Raw genomic sequence first — 26,019 nt, 5'->3', positions numbered from 1 at the left:
TGGGTAGTTTCCTCACCAGTAGCCAGTGACAAAGGGACTGTGCTTCCAATGACGGAGTCTTCGATCGATTTCACCCCGCTTGTTCAGGTAGTACATTGTGGTGGTGTTGTCTGTCTGTACTAGGATGGAACTCGTCTGAATCGAAGGGAGGAAAGCCTTGAGAGCCAGATGAACAGCCCTGAGTTCCAGCATGTTTATATGGTACAATTGCTCTCTCTCGAGAACCATTGGCCTTGCATCTGAAGAGAACCCATGTGGGCTCCCCATCCTTGTAGTGATGCGTCTGATCAGTGTCTGAGAGGGAGGAGTTTGATGGAACGGAACTCCTACTTCCAGGTTGTCCCTCTTTATCCACCATGGAATGGATGCTTTGGCTGCATGTGATAGACAGATCTTGTCTTCCCAGCTAGAAGACCTTCGATCCCATTTGTCCTCCAGATCTTGCTGTATAGGACGCATTTTTTATCTAGCATTGGGCACCAGAAAAATGCAGGAAGCTATCGATCTGAGCAGAGAGGCGATCTGACGTACCGAAAACAGGTTGCTCCTTAAGATTTTTCTACCTTTCTGAATGAAGGATAACTATCTCTCCTCCGAAGGGAAAACTTTTCCTCGTTCAGAGTCTATCAGAGCCCCCAGGTAGTGGATTGTTTGAGTGGGTTGCTGTGTTGACTTCTGGTAGTTCACGTGTAGGCCCAGATTTTAACAGAGCCCTAGACACTGCTGGAAATGGTTCCTAACACTCTGGAGAGAGGGGCCCTTCGGCAACCAAACGTCCAGATAAGGGTAGACGAAGATGCCTCTGCGCCGCAAAGCAGCTGCCACCACTGCCATGCACTTTGTGAATATCCAGGGAGCTGATTTCAGGCCGAAGGGTAGAACTTTGAATTGATAGTGGGATGTTCCGACTATCAATCGTAGATATTGCCAGTGATGCTGAATTATTGGTATATGAAAATCGGCATCTTGCAGGTTCAGCGAACACATCCAATCCCCTTTGCGGAGGTGAGGATATATTTGGTGGAGAGCCAGCATACAAAATGTTTCTCATTTGATGGACTTGTTGAGGGCTCACAGATCCAAAATGGGTCTGTATTCCGACTTCTGACCATTTTTCTTTACCAGGAAGTATCTAGAATACACTCCCTGACCTCTTTGCGACCGTCGGACCTTCTTCATGGCCGACTTTTGGAGAAGGATGCCCACTTCCCTTTGTAGCATGGTGATCTGGTAGCTTGATGATGTTGTCGGATCAAGGTTGGACGACGTCGGAAATGTAGAGTACCCATTTTGCAGCGTGGTCATTACCCACTGATCTTTTGTGATGGTTCGCCACTCTTGCAGATGATTTGCAACACTTCCTCCTACTGGAGCGGTGCACGGTACTGGAGGAAGCAGACCCTCATTGTTTGGCTGGAGGTTTCGTCGAGGTTGAGGACTGACGATTCCCTCCTCTTCCTCTGTCTGATTGCCGGTTCTGGAATTGCGATTTTTGCTGACCCTGCTGGTTTTGGTTCTTTTGCCAATGAGGGGTTTGAACCCTCTGTTGAAAGGATCGGTGATCAGTATTGCGGTAACGGCGGCAACACTTTTTCTCCAGCCCTACCGCCTTTAGAGTATCTAGCTCGGTTTTCATCCGTGCCATCTCCTCATCGGTGTGTGAGCCAAATCACGATGAACCAGAAAATGGCAGGTTGAGAATCCGGGACTGTGCCTCTGGCTTCATAGCTGTAAAGCAAAGCCATTAAGATCTTATGGCACAATTTCAGTGGGCGTAGGAATGAGCTGAGAGTGAAGCTTCATGGGCCGCAGCACTAATGACTTGGTTCGCCACTAAGCAGCCCTTTTGCAAAACTTCTTCAAAGTTCTTGCAGTCTTCCCTGGGTAACTTAACTGAAAAACACTGTAGCGAATCCCACAATACTCAATCGTAACACCCCAATAGAGCTGAAGCACTGGAGACTTTGAGCATGGATGCGATAGTGGGACATACTTTTATCCTCCATGAGTCTTGTGTCTTGCTCTCCTTGTCTGGTGGTACTGTAGACGAGGAGGCCACTGAGTGGGTCTTTTTAGCAGTATCCACAATTACAGAGTCCCGTTTTGGATCGGACTTCAAAAAGGAGGGATCCTCCTCCGACGGACGAAACTAAGAAAAATGTCCATCCCTAGCTTAAGGAGACCCGGTACCAGAGGCAATAATGGGCGAGAAGAAGTCTTCTGGTTCAAAGTCGCAAAAATTATAGAAGTACTCTGCTGAACAGGCATGGGGATGTTCAGCTTGGAAGCCCCCCTGGCAAGCACGTCCTGGAATATGCTTACATCGTCCACCGGAGCGATCCTCAACGGTGGACTATCAATAAGGGTGGGCGAGTAGTCCCGCTTTGAGGAGTATATGAGAGAGGTGGCAAGAGTTGGAGATCTGAGTCTTCTCCTTCTGCTGCGTGATCTTGATCTTTTCTTAGGTGTCAGTGTAGGGGAGCGATCCCGAGGTCTTCCTCTTGGAGGAGAAAGGTCCGCATCTTGTGCTAGGCGAGCCAGCGGGGACTTGTAAGCCGGACTGGGTTCCCTTCTAGTACTTGCTGCCTGTGCACTATCAGCCCATTGATGTAACCGCTGCATCCATCTGGGAGAGAGGTGAATGGATGGAGACCCCCACCGCTCTAGCAGGAGAACAACGTGGGGATTTTCTTGCTTCCTGGTGAGTCCTTTCTGCATGAGTATCAGAGGGAGAACCCTGGCTAATTGCAGATAAAATAACCACCTCCGGGGAACCAGACCTGGTGATGGAACAGTGGGAGCCTGCTCTCGACGTCTATGAAGGAGACGGAGAGAAGCTTACTGGAACGAATACTGACTGAGACCTCTGGCTCGATGTCGTATGCGGTGGAGATCTTTGTCTCGAAGTCTATCTTGAAGGAGAGTGTCTTGACGCGGACTGCCTCGACAGAGACCCGAGCCTTGGCATTGATCTTGATCTTCTGCTCCTCGATAGAGGGCTGTGTCTCAACGTAAAATGACGCCCCAACGGAGACTCCTGCCTCGACGTTGATCGTGCTCGCTTCGACGGACGACTGTGCCTCGACGTCGAGTGGCGCCTAGACTGAGATTTCGGTCTCGACGTCGACAGTCGCCTCTTAGACGGAGGGCTGTGCCTCAACGTCGATCTTCTGCACTGCAACGGAGGGCTGTGCCTCGACGTTGAGCGCCTTTCCTTAGGCAGAGGACTGTGTCTCGACGTCTTCTGCGAAACAGATGGACTGCTACCTCGATGCCGAATGTCTTGCTGAAGTCGCTTGAGGCCCTGCCTCGCGACGTCGAAGATGACTTGCGTCTCGGCGTCGATGATCTACGTCTTGACGTCGATCGCTGAAGAGTCGATGGCGGAGGATCTTCTCTCGGCAACGGTCGCTTTTCTAATGCTGACAGAGACTTAGTTTTAGAAGTTGAAGAGCGGCGCTTCTGCACCAAATCCCTCAACGACGATCCCGCCGTCGGTCCCTTTGACGTCGGTCCCTTCGACGTCGAGCCCGATGGGGAACATATCGATACCTTGCTCCTAGACGGCGAACGCGCCCTTTTCTTGGTCTTTACAGGAGACCTACCTCTTTCTGAGAGGCCATAAAGACAGATTATCTCCCTGTCCTTGATGGTCCTTTTACACAATTTCCTGCAGTATGTGATTCAGGGAAGCAGATAATGCACACATCATGTGTGTCTGTCTTGGCTTTCTTTTTGCTACAAGCAGGGCGAGGATCTAACAAAGAAGGCATTTTTGACAGAAAAAAGCTATTTCTGTCACACAAAAATGGTTTAACTTTCACTCCAATATCAAAAGACGTCGAGTGAAGTAAAGAGAACCACAAAAAAACAAGATAATTTTGACAGAAAAGTAAAAAAAAAGTAGAGAGCTGTGAATCCAGGGTCCTGACAGAAGGAGCCTGAAAGAAAAACTGACCTGTCCCCTCTGAGGCATGATGGGAAGCTAGGGGTCATGGCTGCCTTAAAGGCACGGTGCCAGTTTTTGTTGAAAATGCTTTCAATTTCTAGTGCTATTGGTGTGCAATGCAGCCTGTAGGCTAACAATGTCTACTTTATTTGCAGTTTTTACTCTTTATGAGTGCTTTGCTCATAAAAAAACAGAGTTCAAGTGCTACTTGCCCTCTTGCGTTTTTTTTATCTATTGGCAAATACAGTCTTTTATGTGTGCAATTACATTGTTTTAGCCTCCATTTGGGAGCTGCATTGGTATGGGAAAAAATGATATATATACATTTTCTAGTAAATCAGACTTCTCCACTGCATTTCAAGAGTTGGCGCATGGCAAAAGAAGGAGTGAAAATCTTGAGGACCTGTTTAATGAGACTGCATCAAAAAACTCAACATACTCAAACCAGACTTCGGTACCTTGGAAAAGAAGCTCTGGGAACTGAATTAAGAAGCCTAACTTTGATGGGTGGTACAAAAGGGGGTGGTGTTGTACTGGGGTGAATGTATGACATTGTTCTGCATTCTGTCCATCAACTGTTTTGCATTTGTCACCCAGAGTGGGATGGGTATGCTCAGACGTGAGTCCCATGCTCTCCACACCACTGGAGTCAAGCTATCCTGGCTGAAGACGGCTGATAGCCAGAAACCAGTCCTAGGATGCTTGATTCCGGTCCAGGAAAGACATGGCTTGGCAGTTCGGGCTGGACTGTTCCCATGAGTCACAGGGTCGAGGCTGATTTGCATATGGCCATGTCTGAACTGGGGTGGTGTGGAGTGCAAAAAAACGATGGATTTAGGCCCAGATCTCTGTACTGGGGTGAATGTATGACCTTGTTCTGCATTCTGTCCATCAACTGTTTAACTTTGATGGGTGGCACCTTCTAAAGGAGGAGAAAATGGCCTCAGAACTGGAACTTACCAACAAGGTGTTAAATTCAGTGGGTTAAAAAAGGTTGGAAAAAGCAAAGCAAATTGTCAGAGTAAGAGTAGGAGCACATTTACACTAGGGTATGTCTCTCGACTAGGTATAAATCCAAAATTAGGAGAGAGGGGTCCAACTCACCAAAGGAACAGGACAAAGACAAGATCCATTTGGGCTCCTTTAAGCATACAAGTATCCCCAGCTGTCACACATGCACCGTTCAAATCATCAGCATTCGTCCAAAACCAAAAAGATAATATAAAGATTATATTTTATTATATACACTCCTAATAGGATTCAAGATATACAAATAAAAAAAACAATTGATGTTAAACATACACATCAATATACATCAAATGATCAAATAGAATTAAAATATATCCTAAAAGAACACAATCTAGAAGACTGACAGTTACTGGAGACATAAAAATCTTATCTATCAAATTGGCACACCAAGTCTTACAACTAAACAACTGAGGGTCAACACGGGTTGCTCCTGGTCTCATTGTTCTGCCAGTCTGCTGTAAAGTCTGTGCTCCATACAGGATCCTTCCAAGGCCTGTGGACATCCAAGACACCTGAAGGAATCTCCCTTGAAGTGAAGGAGTCACTTCCCTGCATATGCAGGCACCGCAACGCAGCTGACTGACCTGCCAATCCTGAGCTTCCACGGACTCTGAAAGGCTCAGCAACACAGTTGGTGGTTCTGCAACTCCCTGGATGCCTGCACTGTCTTCTCACCGAGTTTGAGGCCAGTATCCCTCGTCGCAACCGCTGGAATAGAACCCCTGTGCACCAAGTAAACTTGCTGTTGCAAAGGCTTGTTGGCTTTCTTCCTCTAAGAGCTTCAGGCTCCAAATAGACCCAGCCCTAAGCATCTCCTCTGACCAAGATCTTCGTCCTCCCTGCATCTCTTGCTTCGTGAGCCTGCATCTTTGGGGAGCTGCTCGAGATCCTCTTGCGACTCCGGTGCCTCCTGCCTGTGGGTCCTCTCGAGGGTCTTTTACTTCAGTGGGCTTCCCTGATTGCTCATGCCTGCTCAGGGTGAGTCACCTGGACCTTGCTAGTCCCGACACTGCACCTTTTTCGCTTGCCATGTTGTTTGCAGTTGCCAAGGCTTGTTGGTGCTCCCGGTGGACAGTGACCCCCTCAACTCTCGACATCCGATGTGGGACAGCTCGTGAACGGCTCATGGTCCACACAGCTGCAGCTCTCCTGCAACACCCGAAATCGGTGGGCATTCATCTTCAGTGTCTCCTGGTCACTCCTGAGTGGCATAGACTCTATCCTGTCTGCCTGCAGGTACTTCATCTTATATCCACCTTTGTGTTCCACCAGACACTTTTCCCTTCTTCGCCAGCGGCATCTTTCTCAAGTACCCCATTGAGTTTGACAGCGGTTTCTGACGCCACTTAGCACCCGGCTTCCCTGGTGTAGGTATCTTGGTATCCACGGGTGGGGTGAATCTCTAACCTTCAGGGTCCACTGGGAAGGGTCCTTCTTTAAATTTACAAATGCGACTTACCCATTGACTTGAATTGAGCACGCAGGCGTGTACCCACTCTGAACACGGCCTTCGTGGGGCTTCTGGTTACTTACCTCAGGTGGTACCTCGGGTCCGCAGCACTTCAACGTCTTCTGTGTATAGTTGTCACTTGAATCGAGGTTTGCATCCCACTACTTTAGTATATGGTTTAATCTCCCCCTGGCGAACACTGTGAATTCGTGCTACTTACCTGTTTTCTGTGCAAAGTATTGTGTGCATTGTGTACATCTCCGTGTAGGAGATATTTGTATGCATTGGTGAGTGGCTTATAATAAATATATATTTTTATGAATACAAGGTGCATGTCTTTCACTTTGTCTATACCAATAAGGGTACGTTCTGGTAAAACAAGCTGCTTTACACTGTCTGGACTAAGCCGGATGGCTGCTCTCCACAGCTACCACTTAGAGAGCTTTCTAAGGTTGTCTTAGACCACTAAAATCACCATTAGAGTTATCTGGATTAGTTCAAGGTGCTACACTTCCATAAGTGAGCACCATATACTAAGCCAGCCTCCTATAAGTACTAAATATCGACAGGACCTTTAGAAGCATACATTCCTATTAACTGATGCTACAGTTACACCAGACCTCCATTCAGTTATTCTGGCCTAGTTCTCTGGACTTCAACTTCATAGTTTCTGTAAATCAAAGGGACTTTCATAGTTCTACGTGGAGCATCATTTTCTCTGTACTTCTGTGAAGTATTTTTTCCTCACCAGCCACAAAGGGAAAATGCTTTTTTGAACAAAAAACGAAATCCATAAAGCTAGATGCTGCCTTGTGATGCTGCTGGCTCCAAGACTTTAGGGTACTTAAATGGCACAGAATTACCCTACAACACAAAACTAATCACAAAAAGGGTGATTAGCAGAAACAGACTGTACAATGCATGCGGGGGCACAAATAATGTTAGTAAAACTGCCCTCACTCACACACAAGTGTGTGTGTGTGTGTGACATGCTTCATCATCGGGTCTGCTTACAAAACACCCTGGCGTATCCACGCACAGGATGGAGCATAGGGAGGGGGTAGACAAACAACATAAACAACAAACATAAATGGGTGATTACAAAGTGCTACCAACCGTGACTGGGAACAGTGATAGTCGGCGGGTTAACCCTCCAATTACCAACCCTGACAAGGGGGAAACTCCCGGAAAGGAAGCACGTAACCATTTTCTACGAGATTCAAAACCCAAAAGATCTGACGTAAGAGATTACTAATTTCGCAGAAAATGGGACACCCAACCTCCCACGGGTAAAAACATGCTCTAAGATGGGAGATCTAGAGCTGCTATAATGCGAGCCAGTTGGGGGAACAAGCGAGAAGGAGGAGGAGACTTGCTGGCGAGTAGAGCCCTGCAGACGACCTCTATCCTTCCCTCTGTATGTTCTGTACAGCGGGTTTGCTTGCTGCTGCCAGGCACGAAATGGAGCCGCCTTTCCATGCCCCGAAATCTTCGGTAACCAAAGCTCCTAAGCTGAGATTGTAAAACTAGTGATCTAGCGGTACCTCTGCCTTCCTTAAAGTGCTGTAGCGCTGAGTCCTCCTTGGTCCCGAAATGTCTAGAGCAATCAAAAGGTAGATCAAAAAGTGTGGCCTGAACATCCAGAGAGAAACCTAATCCTCTCAGCCAGGCGTGCCTCCTAGTTGCCACTGAGAAACCAATCACTTTAGCAACTGAGTCAGCCATGTCACTCCCAGATTGAATAACCTGACGGGCCACAGCACCTCCACAAAGTAGCCCTGGACATCCCTGGAATTTAGGAATAACTTCCTTAGCAGAGTCCATCAACACATGGATGTAGCGGCCCAGCAGGCACATTGCATTTGTCTACTTTAAAGCCATACTGGCTGAGGAAAATACCTTTTTTGCCGATTGCTCAACTTTGTTTTTGAGTCCCTATCCCCAGGTGAGGACGGAAAGGAGCCTGAAGATTGCTTTGAAGAGCATGAAGCCTGAACCACCAGGCTCTCAGGTGAAGGATGTGTTGATAAAAAAAACCTGGATCCCCAGGCGCAACTTTGTACTGCCTTGCCACCGATCTGGACACAGCTGGGACAGACATAGGCTTTTGCCATACTTCCAGAATGAGTTTGGTCAAGGCCTCATTAAATGGAAGCAAAGGCTCTATCACCGATGAAGGAGAGTGAAGAACCTCCATCAGGATGTTCGATTTGATCCCTGCAGTGGGCAACTGCAAATCCAGAAGGTCAGCTGCCTTCCTGATGACTGATTGGCAGGAAGAAATCTCCTGTGAAGGAAGAGTTGTAAGAGAATAGAGTTCCCACTGTGGCGACGTATCCAGCCCACTATGTTCCTGAAGCCCTTCAAATTGACGCATGGAATCCACTATTTCCGCTTCCTAGGCCTCTTCATGATACTCCTGGAATTTTTCGTTTTCCAGAAGCCTCGGTGCCTCCCTTCTTGACCTTATCTTAGGTATTGGTGTTGGCGGTGCCAGACGCGGCGCCGGTGACTTTGGATCTGGAGTCGATAGAGGCCCTTCAGGGATGGGAAGAGGCGCCACACGAAGTAGAGACAGCGCCGGACTGTAGCCTGACTGCGCCAGTGATTAATCCATCCTTTCCTTCTGAGATGGTATTGCGTTGAGATCCTCTGCATCGGGAAAGGCCAATTCAGGGTCATCGGCATAAAAGGTGCCTGGGCATAATGATGAGGTAAGCCCATGTTAAATGACAGCGGTCCCACGGGAGAAACAGGCGCCCCGGAAACCTTAGCAGCCCTGACAAACATGCCACACATCGCATTTAAGAGATACAAAGGATCCGTACCTGCAGCCGGAAAAGGTGGGTATAGATCCGGTACAGCCTGCTCAGGAACAACACAAGGTCATAAGGCTGGATCTGGCTCCTGCCCCTGACAACGGTGCCGGAGGCAGAGTAGCCAGAGTCAAAGGCGTCGCTTTCCTGGGCAGAGATCCTCGGAGTCTGAGAATGAGCCGGGGACACCAGTGGTGAAGGGAAAGGTGAGAATTCATCCTTCCTGAGATGCCGTAAAGCTGGGGACCCCGAATTTGGCGACTTGTCCTTAGAAGTGCGATGTCTGGAGCCATGACGCCGCTTCTTCTGATGTTTACCCAGCGACTTTGTGGTGTGCGGCGTCGGCGACTTGGACTTCGACCTTGTCCTTTTCCGAACCCTCTTCTGCTTCTTCGCCCTGACCATGAACAGTTTGGCTTCCCTCTCCTTTAGGGCCTTTGGGTTCATGCAGCAACACAAAGAGCATCTCTCAACACCGTGGTCTGACGACAGGTACCAAAGACAACCATTGTGAGGGTCCGGGATAGACATATGACCCCCTCCTTTCCTACAAGGTTTAAATCGAGACTTTTTGCTGGATAGCCATCACACTATTAAAATTACAGACTAACAATGTTAAAGTACAAAAAGAATGGAGAGTCCTAAAAAAAACATTACACGTCAACAGCGCGGAAATAAGGGAGCGGACGCCAGCACGCCGAGTAGGTTTTTTTATGGCACTGATGGACCATTCCATTGTGACGTCCTCGTCAACGTGGGAGAGCTATGAAAAAAGTTTCCATGGAATGCTGCGCAAGGGGTAAAACTGGAGAATCCACAGGCAGATGTATCCATCAGAAACACAGCGCCTTGAACTATAACTTTTTGTAGTCTTACTCTCCGGAAAAATCTATAATTTGGCATAGAAGGAGGTCATGCAATTTAAATTAAGAGATACTGCTAATACTTACTATAAAGTATCTGGTGGGCCAATAATAAGTACTTCCCATCGGTAAAGATCATTGTCATCTATTAATCCTGCTGAAAATCCTTCGACTGGATTTTTGTTAAGCTCTGTGAAAGGCAAGAAAGAAAACATGTTTAAGCTAAAAGGAATTTTAGAAACCAGCTCATTGATCACTCAAGCTTCGTAAAAAAGCACAACAGATTGATGATCGATCCCATCTACAAAACATGCTCCCCTAGTAACACCTGTTAGAGAAACAGTGAGTTTAATTCCTGTGCAATCCGTAACATATTAAAACAATTCTCCGGCGTTATACTATTTACACAGTACATTTCTTCGACTAGTTCTACTTTCTCTGCTGAGCAGGTCTATTAGTGTGATACTCTTTACAGGGTAATAAAGGAGAGTTACTTCTGAGCCTTCCAGCCTTCACTCCTTTTATAGGGTCCTCTTGTTTCCTATTTGTAGGAGTAAACTTCTGCTAAAAAAAAAAAAAAGAGCTACGACTTATACGGTTATTCACATTGGGAAGTTACAGGTCTATCATAACTCCTACTCGTCCTGGTCTTTGGTCACACTACTTACAAAACAAATGTACTTGTCGCAGTTTGGCAAGACCTAAGCTCAGTCGAAAGTTAATCTGAGAACTGTGAGACTGAAGGATGTTTATGCTTAATGTCAAGACTTCATTCTCATCCTTTCCATTTTTATTTCTATGTGCTTCCTGGGACTTTTGTGATGCACCGACAAAACTGCTAGCATGCAATAGCTAATAAAAACATGAACGGAAATTGAACAAGTAACTCTTGCACTGTTAGTGCACCCTTGGCCAAGCACCATCAGCCAGTTCTGTGTGGCCGAGGGACTTGAAGACAACCCACCAATCCTTGTAACAGGTATAGTATGCTGTCCATGCAGTGTAAGACACCAGAAACTAATGCGAGGTAATTGAAGTCAAATATCTCCATTTCGGGATTCGATAATCAGGAGGTTTGGTAGGTTTAACAGCCTAGGCTTACTGCAGCAGGTAAAGGTTTGCAAAAATCATATACACGTAACACACGAATCGTACAAAATAAATGGACTATTGAGTCTGTCGTAGGACCTAGTAAAATAAATAGGACTTTTATTTTCAATAATTTACCATGAATGCAATAGCTGTCCAACTAAACACGTCTACTCAAATCCGTAACTAAAAAGGACTTCCATCAATCTTTGGCAATAACAGCACCCAACGAACATGTTAAAATTAGACGCAAGGAGCACCCGTGTGCTCAATAATAAATAAAGCCTAGACACCAGGTCAGTTTTACATGTCTTTTGTGGTTTCGGCTGATATACATGCATTTGGAGGACCCAGTGGTCAAAAAAAACAGATCGTGTGGCAGCTTGCGGTCATATACTGGGTCTAAAGCTTGCTGTTGGAACTGTGCGGGCTGTGCAAGAAAATGCGGCTGGTATATAGACAGGAGGCAATAGTCGAAGTGCATTCAAATGAGAATTGTGATGCTGCGTGCAATGGGGGTGGGGTCAGAGTTGTGGCTAGAAACCACATATAATACGTTTTTTTTGGGTCTTTCACAGTAGGTAGAAACATAAAATAACGTGCAGCTTAAATAAAAATAAATTTAAAAAAAGTTGTTACTCAGTGTGAAATGCACTATATTAGGTTATGAAGTCTGTTAGTTAAAGCACCGCAGAGGTCTGTGAATATGTAACCAGAGAGCCACAGAATTAAATCTTGGACAGTGCAGTGGAGAACATTGACTTATGTATTTTTGGTGCTACGAAGTCACATATTGTGACAGAAAGCACTGAATATTTAAGTAATTATGTTACACTTGCAGTACACAAAGGTTTAAGATAAAATGGTGCTTCGAAAATACGGATTTTAATCACACCCAGACTGTAAATAAGGCAATTATTTTTTACATAACTGTCCCTTCAACACCTTGTCAGGAAATACAAATAAAAGCACACACTTCACAACTTAGTAGTTAACACTGCACTACCAATCAAAATGAACAAATCTTTGTCATCACAAAATTTCAAGTGATTAGCTCAATTAAAGGTAGTACCAGCTCCCAAGCATCCTTTACATTTGCAAATTAATGACACTTCAGCTGAAGAATTTAAACTATCACAATTAACTGTCCCAGGACAGTCATCTTTTTACAAAAAGTACGGTAACAGTTTGTCATAAAACAAACAAGTATGTGCACGCTGTGCCCCACCGATCCTGCCCACTTCGACCTCTGACAGGATGCCAGATTTAGGCTGAACATGGCCTATTCCAATCCGGTGGATGTTGGATTGGCAAGCAATAAAAACAAGAGGCAGTGAGAGTGTATCCAGATCTTTCTGACTGGGATAGCGGTGGCAGCACAAAAAGAACAGAAGGCCCACAGATTCCATAATTTCAGAGACACAAGGGCACAAGTCACAGGGAAGGAAAAGGGCCAAAGTCAATACGTCTAAAAAAAACTGCATTTTGTCCCAAGGCTTCTAGAGCTCTTCCCTCTCTTCATGCTAATGCTGCCAAAGCAATGGTAGGTTTTATGGTCTGGTTTGATAGAGCAGCTGTTGCCAGACAATTATGTGAGGCTCACTAAAGGGGCTTTGGCTCCTCCCACATGTTGGAAGCCAGGATTACAAGTTTTGATTGGGCAGAAGCTATGCGCTTCCACACAAAAAATGTGCTTCCCCTCCACAGAGTTGTGATCATTTTATTTATTTATCCAGCTGCTTGAACTTTCAGGGGTACACACTTCATTGAAATGCTGTTAAAGTGCCTTAGATAAATGTTTTTTTTCCTCTGGCAGGAGTACAGATGGGAGGAGGGCAGTCATTACTGTACGTGGATTTTGAGAACTGGCTTGACAATGCAACCGTCACCTTTTTAACCTATACCAATGTTATTCAACAGTTCTGTGCTTCTGCACAAATACATATTAATTACCATGCTATTTACCTGAAATGCTTTACATTGCCAACGAACATTATTGTAAAGCCAGACCTATTGGCATTATCAATGCTTATTTGCCAGGAAAACACAAGTGTATAGCTGAAAGGGAGCGTTTGGGGAGTGTTTGGGGTGAGACTCTCCCCCTCCTTCCCCCCGACCCCAAAATAAATGTATACTGGGCTGTTTAGTTGGGTATGAGGGAGCATAATCGGGTCCGCTATGTCGGTTTGGTTTTTCTGGCAAGAATAAAAGACAGAACCGTGAACTTTTGATGTAAAAGATAGAGACTGAAATATATCTGGTGATGGAAGTTCAGAATGTGAAACCAGATAATCTGGAATCGCTATCGGCTTCCCAGCTTGTCCAAACGGACTCATTCTATGCAAATATTTTCACAGAGCCTCCCTTTTCTTTGTCACATACTAGAGCGCTTTAAAATGCTCTAGTTCAGAATCAGCACAGTGCAAGCACAGGTTATGTTTGATTAGATAGACTATAACGTTACTTCATCTATAATAATAATTAAGGCATATTAAGGGTTTACATGACTACTGACTTGCCTCTTAGTTCGCTAATGACATTGTCACTAGAGGAGCAAGCCATAGATGTTTCTATGTTCATTTTTAAAAACATCACTTATCACTTGCAATAAAGGTGTGTCTACGCAGTGATACAATCTGATGTACTAAGGTGAGATTATTCTGCTGGTTAAAGAAATATACTTATTTGAATTTAGAAGAGACTATAATTTCATTACATTATGTTTGTTGCACAATATGTGTCAGATGTTTTCATGCATTGACATGTGCATGCACTCTTGTTATGTTATGTTAAAAATGCTCTTTTATAGTGTGGAAAAGTAAATTTTGCCATGTTCTGTGTCTCTACGTGTCATCCATCATATATTATGTGTGCATGACCAATATGCATATGTTATTCCCCATGTCCGATTCAAGACACAATTACAGTTGTGTCCTCCTCTAGTATGCCAGTTTCCAGTCCTCGTGAATACTACGAATATCAGGCTTATGTAAAGCTACGTTGCCACGTTTCTCAGTGTGCACGTTATTTCATTATAAAGTCCCCGTTTCCAGGCCTCAACAGGGCCCGGACATCAGATTCAGCTCCTGTCTCCTGAGCCTCGCTGAGGAGCGATCCAGCCCCCACCTGTATCCTCGACCTTCCACTTACTTCCTGCCTCGCAGTGCCCGGTGCAGCTTGGCTCTGCCTCTGAGTCTGCCAAGACTATGTTGTGATTCCAGCTATCAGTTTAGTCCTCCTTCTCTGCATTCCTAAGCTACTGAACTGCATCAATAGTTTCCGTCATTGTCTAGCCTATGCGGCTCCATGTTAAGAGAAATACTGTATTTAATGGTCATTTAATATTCTTCATCACGCACTATATGTAGAATAAATGCATGCTCCAGTCTTAGAGTCAGTTAGCTTTTCCCCTCATGACTTCTAGTTTATATCAACATGTTCCCTAAACATCAGATACTAGATAGGGTTTAGGTACATGTCGCTCCGACCCTCCAGACTTTAGTCTCTGCTCCTAGCACAGAGTTCATAGCCCCCAGCTTCTCCTCGTAACACGTCATTGCCAGTTTGCGCGCACCACCAGGTTAGAGGTCCCGGCTCCTTAGGTAGCCCCCTCCTATGTTTCCGCCCATTCATGACATATTCTGTTACGTTTGCATCACATGTCTGAGTTACACCTTCTTTTTACTCTTATCTTTCGCGACTGCTACGCGTCACGCCTTCTGCTCCACCCACTGCTACGCCTACTGCAATGTAATGCTATGTGTTTGCGCTATGTATATATGCTCATGTATTGTTATTAAAAGTTAGCGCGCTCATCCCAGACCCAGCCCCAGCAGCTGCTGGGCCCTGTCATCCTATTCCTATGCAGGTTGTCCTGTTCCTGTCCTTATGCTGTATTAAACCTGCAAAAACTCCTACTACCTCGAATCTTGACTCTTATTTATTGAGCTATCTGTTATGATATATGTCTAGTCAAAAATAGGGTATTATTTATTTATTTACCACATAATGGCGCCCGAATAGGGACTTGCCCTTTCCCCACGCGTCGGTGAAGCCACGCCGACCCCTGACCCTCTGCAGTCGTGACGGAACTCTTCTGCGCAGTGGCAGATATTTCTGCTCAAGTATCCCTCAGGCCCACGGAGAAGACGGAGGAGGCGGTCCAGCATCCAAACGAGACGGTGGAGGAACGCGGCGAGTCCCGACCAGAGCCCAAGCCAAGAGTCCAAGGTCCGAGGTATCCGGAGGTCCACCCGTAACTGAAGTCCGAAGTCCGAAGTTCGTCGTCATCGTCGTAGCAGTCCAGTCCAGTCCGAGGCCTTCCGTTCTTGCTGCCCGGTGAGTACCGTTACTGGGGTGGTATCTAGACAGGGTCAATTTAATTGACTCTGGTCTGTGGGTTGGTGGTACACAGTCCCACAAACGAAGTGTTCACTTCGGTGGATACGGGTCCTGACGTGTCTCGTTATGAGACCGGTAAGTTTCGTACTGTTTCAGCAGTGCATCTAGTTCCTGTTCTAGTCAGTTTCTGTTCTCGAGAAAATTCATGTGTTCTGTTCTCAGTATTTCCAGGTAGTATTCTGTTCGAACTGTTATTTTAAATGTTTTTTATGTATTTTAATGTCGTGGTATGAATGGGAAATAGGTATCGTGTTTATTGTGTATTGTATTGTGTCTAGATTACAGTTCAGTCATGCCCATATTTTCCAAGTTACGTCAGTTAAAAACTAGAAAGGGTCTGCTGGAAGCAGCAGTTCCCGTCCCGCCCAGGGACAGTCCAGGTCACTTTATGTATCAGAAGCATGGCATAAGTGCCATATTGTATCTAGATTTATGGGTAGAGTATACCAAACAGTTAGAAGAAAAGTATAGATGGCCCGTATCGGGTACATGGGATGCCGAATGCATCATGCGAGTAGAGGAGGCATTATGGAAAAAGAAAGCCAGACAATCACAGAAAGATGCCATCGAGTTATGGCGCAAAGAAGCTCATAAAAGAACCGAAAAAGAAATCAGAAAGACAGAACTAAGTAGAGAATCCCAAGAACGAGCCCAAGAAAGAGAATTAATCGAGATAGGTGAACGAGTTAGAACTGAGCAATCAGACAGACAGAGGAATGCCCTCATTAAGGGTATGTATCCTCTTCTTGCTGAGGGCTTGCCAAAAGCGACCCCGGAGGCATCCAGTAATTTCCCGTCACCGTTAGTTCCGACCAAGCTACGTCACAAACCGACCGCAGCTGATATTTTTATTTCGTCCTATCTGGACGACACAGTCCCAGAATATGCAAATCCTGTTCGCACTCCGCCAGTCCCTGTAAATCAGGTAATTCCTGCTCCTCCAGACACCGGGGTGCCCTTAACAGCCCCCCCGGGTCAGCCCGCCATACAAGTCCAGCCCACGTTACAATTACCGACCCTGCCAGGACGGAAAGCATCAGTTGATGATTCCAGTTTAGGGGCCGCAGGAGGAGGTCTTCCTCAAACTCCGCCGCCATACAAACGTTTATCAGCACTCGAATTACATGCTCAAGCATCACAGCGTACTCCCAAGAGTAATAAGTCTGTTGCAGAAATCAGGCAAACCCTTAGCGAATGTGTCTATGACCCAGTTCCAGGCGAGTTTAATATGGTTTTATATTCCGTACGCGTAAGGAGAGTGACCGAGTATCTAGTCACCCTGCCGAATATGAAAGAAGATCTAGACAGGATATATCGTTTCATCCGTACAGGGGATGACCCACAAAGTATTAGTGATGCCATGTCTCAAAGGAAAGCCGAGATTCAGCGTATGATATTAAAGTTCTTAATTAACTGTCTAATAAGAGAACAGGATTACCCGTCTAAAGACCCGGAAGAAATGAAAACTCTAACAAAGTGGAGTGATAATATAGCCGAAGGAAAGCACAATACCATTGGTGCCATGGAAAGTATGTACAAGAAAATTCGTAGAGAGATAATAAAGATACACGAACAACGTAAATCAGCACAAGTAAGCGAGAAAGAAAGTACCTCTGATCCTGAAGAGGAAGACGATGAGAATACTGCCAGAATAGCGTATGTAGGAAAACCTAGATTTCCAGATCGTCATTTACGCCTAGAACACAAGCCAACTTTCCATCATACAGCACCAGAACAAGGTTCCCTAGAACAAGTATTTCAAGCTACCGATCACATTCTGAAATCACGAATCGGTTATAGTGAGTTAAGTACTATGCATGAACAAGAAATAGTTCGGTCAGCAGTCCGATGGATTACTGATTCTACCACTTTTCCAGACGAAATAGTGGCACAAATGTTTCTGAAAATGCCCCCAGCCGAGCAACGACTGGTGGGTATGTATATGATTCAGCACCTCATTACTCTGTATGAGGGTCAACATTCTGATCCAGGCCCGTTACATGATATCCTGAACGAGTTACTCCAGTACAAATGGAGAGGTCTAGGTACCGATTTAATTAGTGTTATTTTAGAACAGCGTCATAAATATAGAACATTCTTGAACCCGCATTTTGTTCATGTCTCACCCCCAGAAAGTAAATCATTCTACATAGACAGACAGAATCCGTTACGAGAAGTCCACCCAGTCAGAGGAGCGGGTGGCGAAATGCAGCGAGTGTTTGTATACACTCCGATCACAAAGATGGAACTCCTCGAAATGAAGAAATTAATTCCCTGTCATGACAAAGATCCAGCAGGGTTCCATAGAGAATTAAAAGACATGCTCCGTATGGGAGAATACACTTACCCAGATATCATTAAAATGTTAAAGGTTCTGCTACCCGCAGGGGTGTATGAAAAGCTAAAAGAAAAAGAATGGGAGGTGGGAGAGAAAAAGATAGATTGGGCAGTCCTAGAAGCAGAAGATAAGATACGTGTACCAGGTACTGGTCTTGGAGATAAATGTAAAGAATTACCAGAATTATTGATTCAAGTTTTACCCAGATTATTAACAACGAGAAAAGAAGACTGGGATGCAATCTCAGCCTGTAAACAGAAACAAGATGAAGATATTAGTGATTTTTATTCTAGGTTTGAAAAGTGCTTTAGTATCAACAGTGGTCTCAAGACAAGTAGTGAGTCATACCCTCACCTTTTTGTTACTAAATTAGTTGAGAATTCAAGCCCACAAGTTAAAAACCGAGTTTTGAAAGTCGAAAGCACCTGGCAAGCAAATACTCCGTCCCAGATGCTCCAGATGCTCCAGTACCACCAGAATAGAATCAGGGAAGAGCAAGAACACGAAAGAAAACGTATGAAAGACACGAAAATGAAAGTGCTAGTTGCACAATCTGTTCCTCAAGACAGTCAGAAGAGGGGTCCGAATCAAGCCAGTCATCCTGCAGCACCCGTTAAAGGGAACTGCAATTATTGTAAACAGCCAGGTCATTTTATAAATGAGTGTGCAGTTCTGAAACACAACATAGCTACTGGTAAGACCAAAGAAAGACCACGTCCGCCTAGACAGGAACAAGTTTCACAGACTCCTCCGTCACAGAATGCACCACAGACAGTTACAGCACCGCAGCCTATTGCTGCAACACAGCATGTTACATCGCAGATGTACCAGTATGCACAGTCTGAGTATCCAGAGTACCAGCCATATTCATGAAACAGCCTAGAGAGGGAGGTAGGCTTGCCTCTCATCGAGATACCTGTAGATCAAGAAGGTCCCTATGTTCACAGTCAAGTATTAGGGAAAGACAGAAAGTTTTTGATTGATACAGGGGCAAGTAGGACCACAATTAGTCATGCCGAAGTTCCAGGGGCTCCGCTCTCAGGCTCAAGAAATGTTTCCCTTGGATTTTCAGGAAAGCCTATCGTTAATGAGATTTCAAAGCCAGTTACTCTAGAAGTAGGTCCATTGTCCCGCACTACTGATCTGTTACTTACTAAGTCATGTCCAGAAAATCTATTAGGCATTAAAACACTGAAAGAGTTAGGTGCAGTTATATGCTGTTCCCCGGAGGGAATACGTCTGTTCCTACGTGACTTTAAGGGTCACTATGTATTACGAGATTTTGATCCCAGACTGTCTAATGTCCCGCAGCATTTATGGGCGCAAGGTCCAACTGATGTAGGTTACATGCAAATCACACCCCATCGTGTGACCCTGAAACCAGGTGTAGTGTTACCACGAATCAGGCAGTATAGATTGCCACCTGAGGCTGTAGCAGCCTTATCCAAAATTATTGACGAGCTCATGGCTCAAGGAGTAGTTGTAGAAACTGACTCCAATGTATGTAACTCTCCGATCATTCCAGTCATGAAACGTACTGATCCAAATGCACCCCCAGTATATCGATTAGTGATTGATTTACGGGAACTTAATAAATGTATTATTCCTCAGTACCCAGTTGTCCCAGATATCTCTTCCCTATTGACAGCCATTGATTCCGAAGCCACGTTCTTCACTGTCATAGACCTCAAGAACGCATTTTTTAGTGTTCCCATCCATCCAGACAGCCAGTTTCTTTTCGGATTCTGTTTAAATGGAAGGAGCTATATGTTTACACGAGCTCCTCAAGGTTTCACAGAAAGTCCTAGTATTTACAGTCAAGCACTCAAGAGACAACTAGACAATATTCACATGCCAACTGACACTGCCCTGCTCCAGTATGTCGATGATCTACTGATCACAGCCCGTTCTGAACGTGACTGCGAGCGTGCGTCACTTACAGTCTTGTATTTCCTAGCCGAGATGGGGCACAAGGTATCCCCTTCGAAGCTTCAATTCTGTGTCCAGCAAGTGGTCTACTTAGGACACTTACTGTCCAAGAGGGGTAGGCAGTTGACACCAGACCGTATCCAGTTAATAGCGAGTCTTCCTCAGCCCAGGACCCAGAAGGAGGTACGTGCCTTTATCGGCCTCACTTCTTACTGCAGACAATGGATTCCTCAGTATGCATTTCTAGCCAAGCCACTGATACAGTTAACGACACAGGAGGCAGCCGTATCGACTGTTCTCCCTTGGACATCTGAACATACACTTAGTTTCAATGAGTTAAAGAAAGCTCTATGCCAAGCTCCAGTTCTAGCGACACCGAACTACAGTAAGCCTTTTACACTTTTCGTTACTGAACGTGAAGGTACAGCATTATCTGTTCTCACACAAGATCAAGCAGGACAAAACAAGCCTTGTGCTTATTTTTCGAGCACATTAGATCCAGTAGCCCAGGCTCTGCCTGCGTGCCTCAAGTCAGTTGCAGCCACAGCACTAGCTATCAGACAAAGTGATTCCATAGTCTTAGGACACTCCTTGACAGTACAAGTCCCACACTCCGTGGAAGTTCTTTTAAACCGAACACAAACACAGCACTTGACAATTGCACGTTTAACAGGTTATGAATTGACACTGTTTCAGCCACACATAGATATTAGACGCTGCAACATCCTGAACCCTGCTACACTGTTACCATCAGTTAGTTCAAATTCTGCCACACATGATTGCGTGGAAGTAGTCAACATTACGACAAAGCCAAGACAAGACCTGACAGACATTCCGTTACTAGATCCCGACCTGACACTTTATGTGGATGGTTCATGTATGAGAACTAGTACAGGAGAACTAGTCGCCGCGTATGCAGTGACTACTGACACCGAAGTTATTGAAACACACCGTATTGATACCCTGTCCGCTCAAGCAGCAGAGCTAGTTGCTCTGACACAAGCCTGTATACACGCCAAGAACCTGAAAGTTAATGTTTACACGGATTCACGTTACGCATTTGGAGTTGTACACGACTTTGGAGTGCTCTGGCAGGAGAGAGGTTTCATGACTTCTCATGGAACCAAGATTCAGCATGGTTTCCTTATCCAAGCTCTGTTAGATGCAATACATTTACCGACATCTATCGCTATCATGAAATGCAAAGCACATACGAAAGTCACTGACATTATTTCTCAAGGTAATGATCTAGCAGATCGCACAGCCAAGCTTACAGCACAGACTCCAGACATTCCAGTTAACATGACACACACTCCAGATCCGACTACATGTATGACCGTTAAGGACCCTACTCAAGATGTCATAGATATCCAATTACATGCTACTACCGATGAAATCAAGAAATGGTCTGAACAAGGAGGGGTCCAGACAGATCAAGGATGGTTAACAAAGGGTAGGACCGCATGGTTTCTCCCCGACTCTATGGTTCAAGTCATCATTAATACCGCACATAGTCCAGCACATTTAGGAGAAAAAGCTATGTTAGACAGTATCCAGAACATTTGGTTCAACAAGCATTTACGAGCTGCAGCCAAGCAGAAAGTCCGTACCTGTATGATATGTTGTCAGTTTAATCCAGGTAAAAGTGTCCCGGTGGAACAAGGGGGATTCCAGCCTCCTGACCACCCTTTTGAGGTCCTCCAAATGGATTATATTCAGATGGAGCGATGTCGAGGTTTCAAGTATGTCCTTGTAGTTGTATGCGCTTTGTCCAGATGGACAGAAGCATATCCAGTCCCAGATTACACAGCCGCGACCACTGCCAAGCAGTTGGTTCGTGAATTCTTCCCTCGATATGGACTCCCTAGAGTCGTATATTCTGATAACGGTCAGCCATTCTCATCTGAACTGATGAAGCACGTTTCCCTGTTGTTGGGGTACCAGTGGAAGTTTCATTGTGTACGCCATCCTGAAGCAGCCGGTCTAGTCGAGAGACATAATCAGACTCTGAAAATCCGAATTGCCAAAATATGTAAAGATAAGGGTGTGGACTGGCTAGTAGCTCTGCCAGTTGCTTTGTTTTATATGCGCATGGTCGCACATTCCAGATCAGGTCTGTCCCCGTATGAGGTCGTTTTCGGCCGCCCCCCTAACATGTGGGGTACTCCTAGACCCCGAAGTATTACTGATGTTTCATGTAATATGCTGACAGATTACCTAGCTTCCTTGATGTCTGCCCTCAACTCATGTCGTTCACAGGTTGCCGCCGCATTTCCAGACAATACCGAGGTGGCACCGCATGAAATCGTTCCAGGTTCGATGGTGCTCGTACGCAACTTTGACAGATCAAGTCCGCTGGAGCCACGTTGGAAGGAGCCACGTCAGGTCCTCCTCACCACCCGCACAGCTGTGAAATTGGAAGGACGCCGCGGCTGGGTGCACCTTTCGCACGTCAAGAAATTCTACGGATTGAAACCGGTCTCTAAGAACATTTCCCAGGATATCAAGACTTGTCGAAACATTGTCCCTAAGGACTGTCCCGCAAATGACATTGACACAACCCCTCCCCTGTTAGAGAAAACTCCGCAGCAGGAGTATAAGCAAAAGCTAAGGTCTAGTAAAATAAGTCAGTCAGTTTGATTGTATAAGTCCTCCCCTAGGTGAAACGGTTAGACTGTTTCTGACATGTATAAAATAGACCCCCATAGTGAGAGAGTCAGTCAAAACTCAAACCAATGTATCGTTTTTCTAAGTTTCATATTATTCATCAGCATAATGATTTCCTGCACTAGTTACGCATTTTTCCTGTGTTTTCCAGTTCCTCATGTAAATAAGCCTTCTAATGTTACAGTAGAGCACACGTTTAGTGATCTGCCTCCTCACGAATATTCATACCGCCTCGCTATGCGCAATAACTCATTTATCCGCATGTTACATTATTCACACCAGACCAGCAATGCCACTAATTGTTGGGTGTGTGGTCGACTCCCCCCTTTCCAGACCCCGAAGGGAGTTCTGCCACTTTTTCCTTATCCATTTTCACATAATGGTTCGTGTGGAGCATGGTCCACGTTAACGTCATCCTCAACAGATATGTCTTTTCTTAACAGTACATGTTTCCCAGACAAGCAAGGTCTCCCCCACAGAACAGGTTTAGATCTAGAAAATGAAGTGTATAATTTAGGTAACTATTCTTCGAATTTTATGGTCCTGAATGTTCAGTCTGATACTACTCCAGACTCACCTGCTATTTCAGTATTACCAGTCAAAGGCGAATTATGTGTCCGAAATTATGGTTCTGTACACGTAGGACATAGTGATTGTATTACTATTATCAAGTATAGTGACAGTGGGAAATCTATTTTTAAAGCTTCACGTCATTCTTATTTTGTTTGTGGTCAAACTGCATATGCTCGTCTGCCCCTCGATTGGGAGGGAACCTGTTACATTGCCTTCCTACTGCCACCTGTTTTCCTAGCCCCACCTGACTACCATAGGAATTCCTTCCTAGTACATACTAGACACAAGAGAAACCTCCCGATTGTCGATTATACTGAAACTGCTGCAGAGCAATTCATTGATATTGATAAAGGTGTGTTCCCTTATTTAGGTACAGTTGTAAATAGTAAGCTAATCCGTAGGTTAACAAGAACCCTTGAAGCAGTAGTAGATGAGACTGCCTCCGCTCTAGGTAACTTAACCGAAGAGCAATCCTTTATGAGAATTGTTGTGCTCCAGAATCGTCTCGTCCTTGACGTCATACTGGCCGATAGGGGCGGGGCCTGTAGAGTCATCGGATCCAGTTGCTGCATTTTCATTCCAAATAACGCGCCGTCTGTTTATTCAGCTATAACCAGACTTCATAAAATTGCCCATCTGTTACACCAAGATCCAGGCACCTGGACATGGTCCGGTTGGTTCTGGAATATAATTTCCGCATGGGGATGGAAAGTCCTGTCCTTTCTAGGTATCGCAGTAGCGATCATATTCAGCTGCTGCCTCTGTATACAATGTGGCCCTGCGATTTGCGGCATGTGTGCTACCTCTTGTATTCCTAGTCCCAAGCCCCGTTCTAAATCTCGTTCCAAGACAATTCGAGATGAACAAATGGTACTGTATGAAATGATAGATGGTATCATGAATATTGATGTTTCCTGATGGAAACGTAGTGACAAGGAGGGAATGTGGAAAAGTAAATTTTGCCATGTTCTGTGTCTCTACGTGTCATCCATCATATATTATGTGTGCATGACCAATATGCATATGTTATTCCCCATGTCCGATTCAAGACGCAATTACAGTTGTGTCCTCCTCTAGTATGCCAGTTTCCAGTCCTCGTGAATACTACGAATATCAGGCTTATGTAAAGCTACGTTGCCACGTTTCTCAGTGTGCACGTTATTTCATTATAAAGTCCCCGTTTCCAGGCCTCAACAGGGCCCGGACATCAGATTCAGCTCCTGTCTCCTGAGCCTCGCTGAGGAGCGATCCAGCCCCCACCTGTATCCTCGACCTTCCACTTACTTCCTGCCTCGCAGTGCCCGGTGCAGCTTGGCTCTGCCTCTGAGTCTGCCAAGACTATGTTGTGATTCCAGCTATCAGTTTAGTCCTCCTTCTCTGCATTCCTAAGCTACTGAACTGCATCAATAGTTTCCGTCATTGTCTAGCCTATGCGGCTCCATGTTAAGAGAAATACTGTATTTAATGGTCATTTAATATTCTTCATCACGCACTATATGTAGAATAAATGCATGCTCCAGTCTTAGAGTCAGTTAGCTTTTCCCCTCATGACTTCTAGTTTATATCAACATGTTCCCTAAACATCAGATACTAGATAGGGTTTAGGTACATGTCGCTCCGACCCTCCAGACTTTAGTCTCTGCTCCTAGCACAGAGTTCATAGCCCCCAGCTTCTCCTCGTAACACGTCATTGCCAGTTTGCGCGCACCACCAGGTTAGAGGTCCCGGCTCCTTAGGTAGCCCCCTCCTATGTTTCCGCCCATTCATGACATATTCTGTTACGTTTGCATCACATGTCTGAGTTACACCTTCTTTTTACTCTTATCTTTCGCGACTGCTACGCGTCACGCCTTCTGCTCCACCCACTGCTACGCCTACTGCAATGTAATGCTATGTGTTTGCGCTATGTATATATGCTCATGTATTGTTATTAAAAGTTAGCGCGCTCATCCCAGACCCAGCCCCAGCAGCTGCTGGGCCCTGTCATCCTATTCCTATGCAGGTTGTCCTGTTCCTGTCCTTATGCTGTATTAAACCTGCAAAAACTCCTACTACCTCGAATCTTGACTCTTATTTATTGAGCTATCTGTTATGATATATGTCTAGTCAAAAATAGGGTATTATTTATTTATTTACCACAATAGCGCACGGCTACTCCTAGGAGTGTCCCGGCGCTTTGGCAAAGAGCCTAAGGAGTAGGGGAAACAACACGGTGAACATGAAAAGAGGGGAGGCAAACCATTACTGAGTGAAAAGCCAGGTCTTAAGTCCCTTTCTAAAAGAGAGCAAGTCAGAAGCTCTTCGAACCAAGCCAGACCCTCAGCTCGGCACACCCTATTAATTTGCTGGTGCGCCCATCTCTTTGATTAACTCAGCCTTAGTAAATAGGGCCATCAATTACTTGATAACATTATTTGTAGTAGGGAAAATCAGAGATATGGAGCCCACTCTACATGCACCGATTTAACAACTCTACCATCACGGCTTCGCATAGCAAAGAGAGTGCATACAGTCAAAATACATTTTAAAAAATACGTGAATACATGACTGGGACCCTGGACTGTTGTGTTGTAGGTGACCATAGTCATGAGTTATCAGGGAGAACTACCAAACCCAGGAGAGATGAGCATGGGCAGCTTTAGGGCAGTGTGTGGGACACCCCCAAATGCATTCTTGGCTTGGTAGGTGGGTCTGGGGGCCAAGAGTCGAGACTGCTATATTTGTGCCAGTTTTTTCACATTTCACTAAGAGCTTTTAACTTGTTCTTCTTGGACCAGAAACGTAAATATATCTACTTATTGGTTTACAAACAAAATAGTAAATCTACACCCATAGAAGTACACCTTGAATCAGTGCAAATGTACTACTTTTTAGGAATTCAGAAAAGTTACCAGTACTAGGTTTGGAAATATGCG

At 45.3% G+C, this 26,019-nt stretch overlaps 1 protein-coding gene across 2 annotated transcripts in view; it reads right to left on the bottom strand.

Annotated features, from left to right (window-relative positions):
- UBE2G1 (ubiquitin conjugating enzyme E2 G1) overlaps positions 1-26,019 on the bottom strand; it is a 260,388-nt gene that overhangs the window by 71,553 nt on the left and 162,816 nt on the right. For both annotated transcript variants that reach the window (XM_078679679.1, XM_078679680.1), the window contains one exon: positions 10,195-10,297. In XM_078679679.1, coding sequence (XP_078535805.1) covers positions 10,195-10,297 — 103 coding nt within the window. Of the gene's footprint in view, positions 1-10,194; positions 10,298-26,019 lie in introns of those variants that run through there.

The sequence above is a fragment of the Lissotriton helveticus genome, chromosome 3_1 (genome assembly GCF_964261635.1).
Source record: "Lissotriton helveticus chromosome 3_1, aLisHel1.1, whole genome shotgun sequence".
NCBI lineage: Eukaryota > Metazoa > Chordata > Amphibia > Caudata > Salamandridae > Lissotriton > Lissotriton helveticus.
Note: the sequence above shows the minus strand (reverse complement) of the source record. Positions and strands in the feature narration are given on the sequence as shown.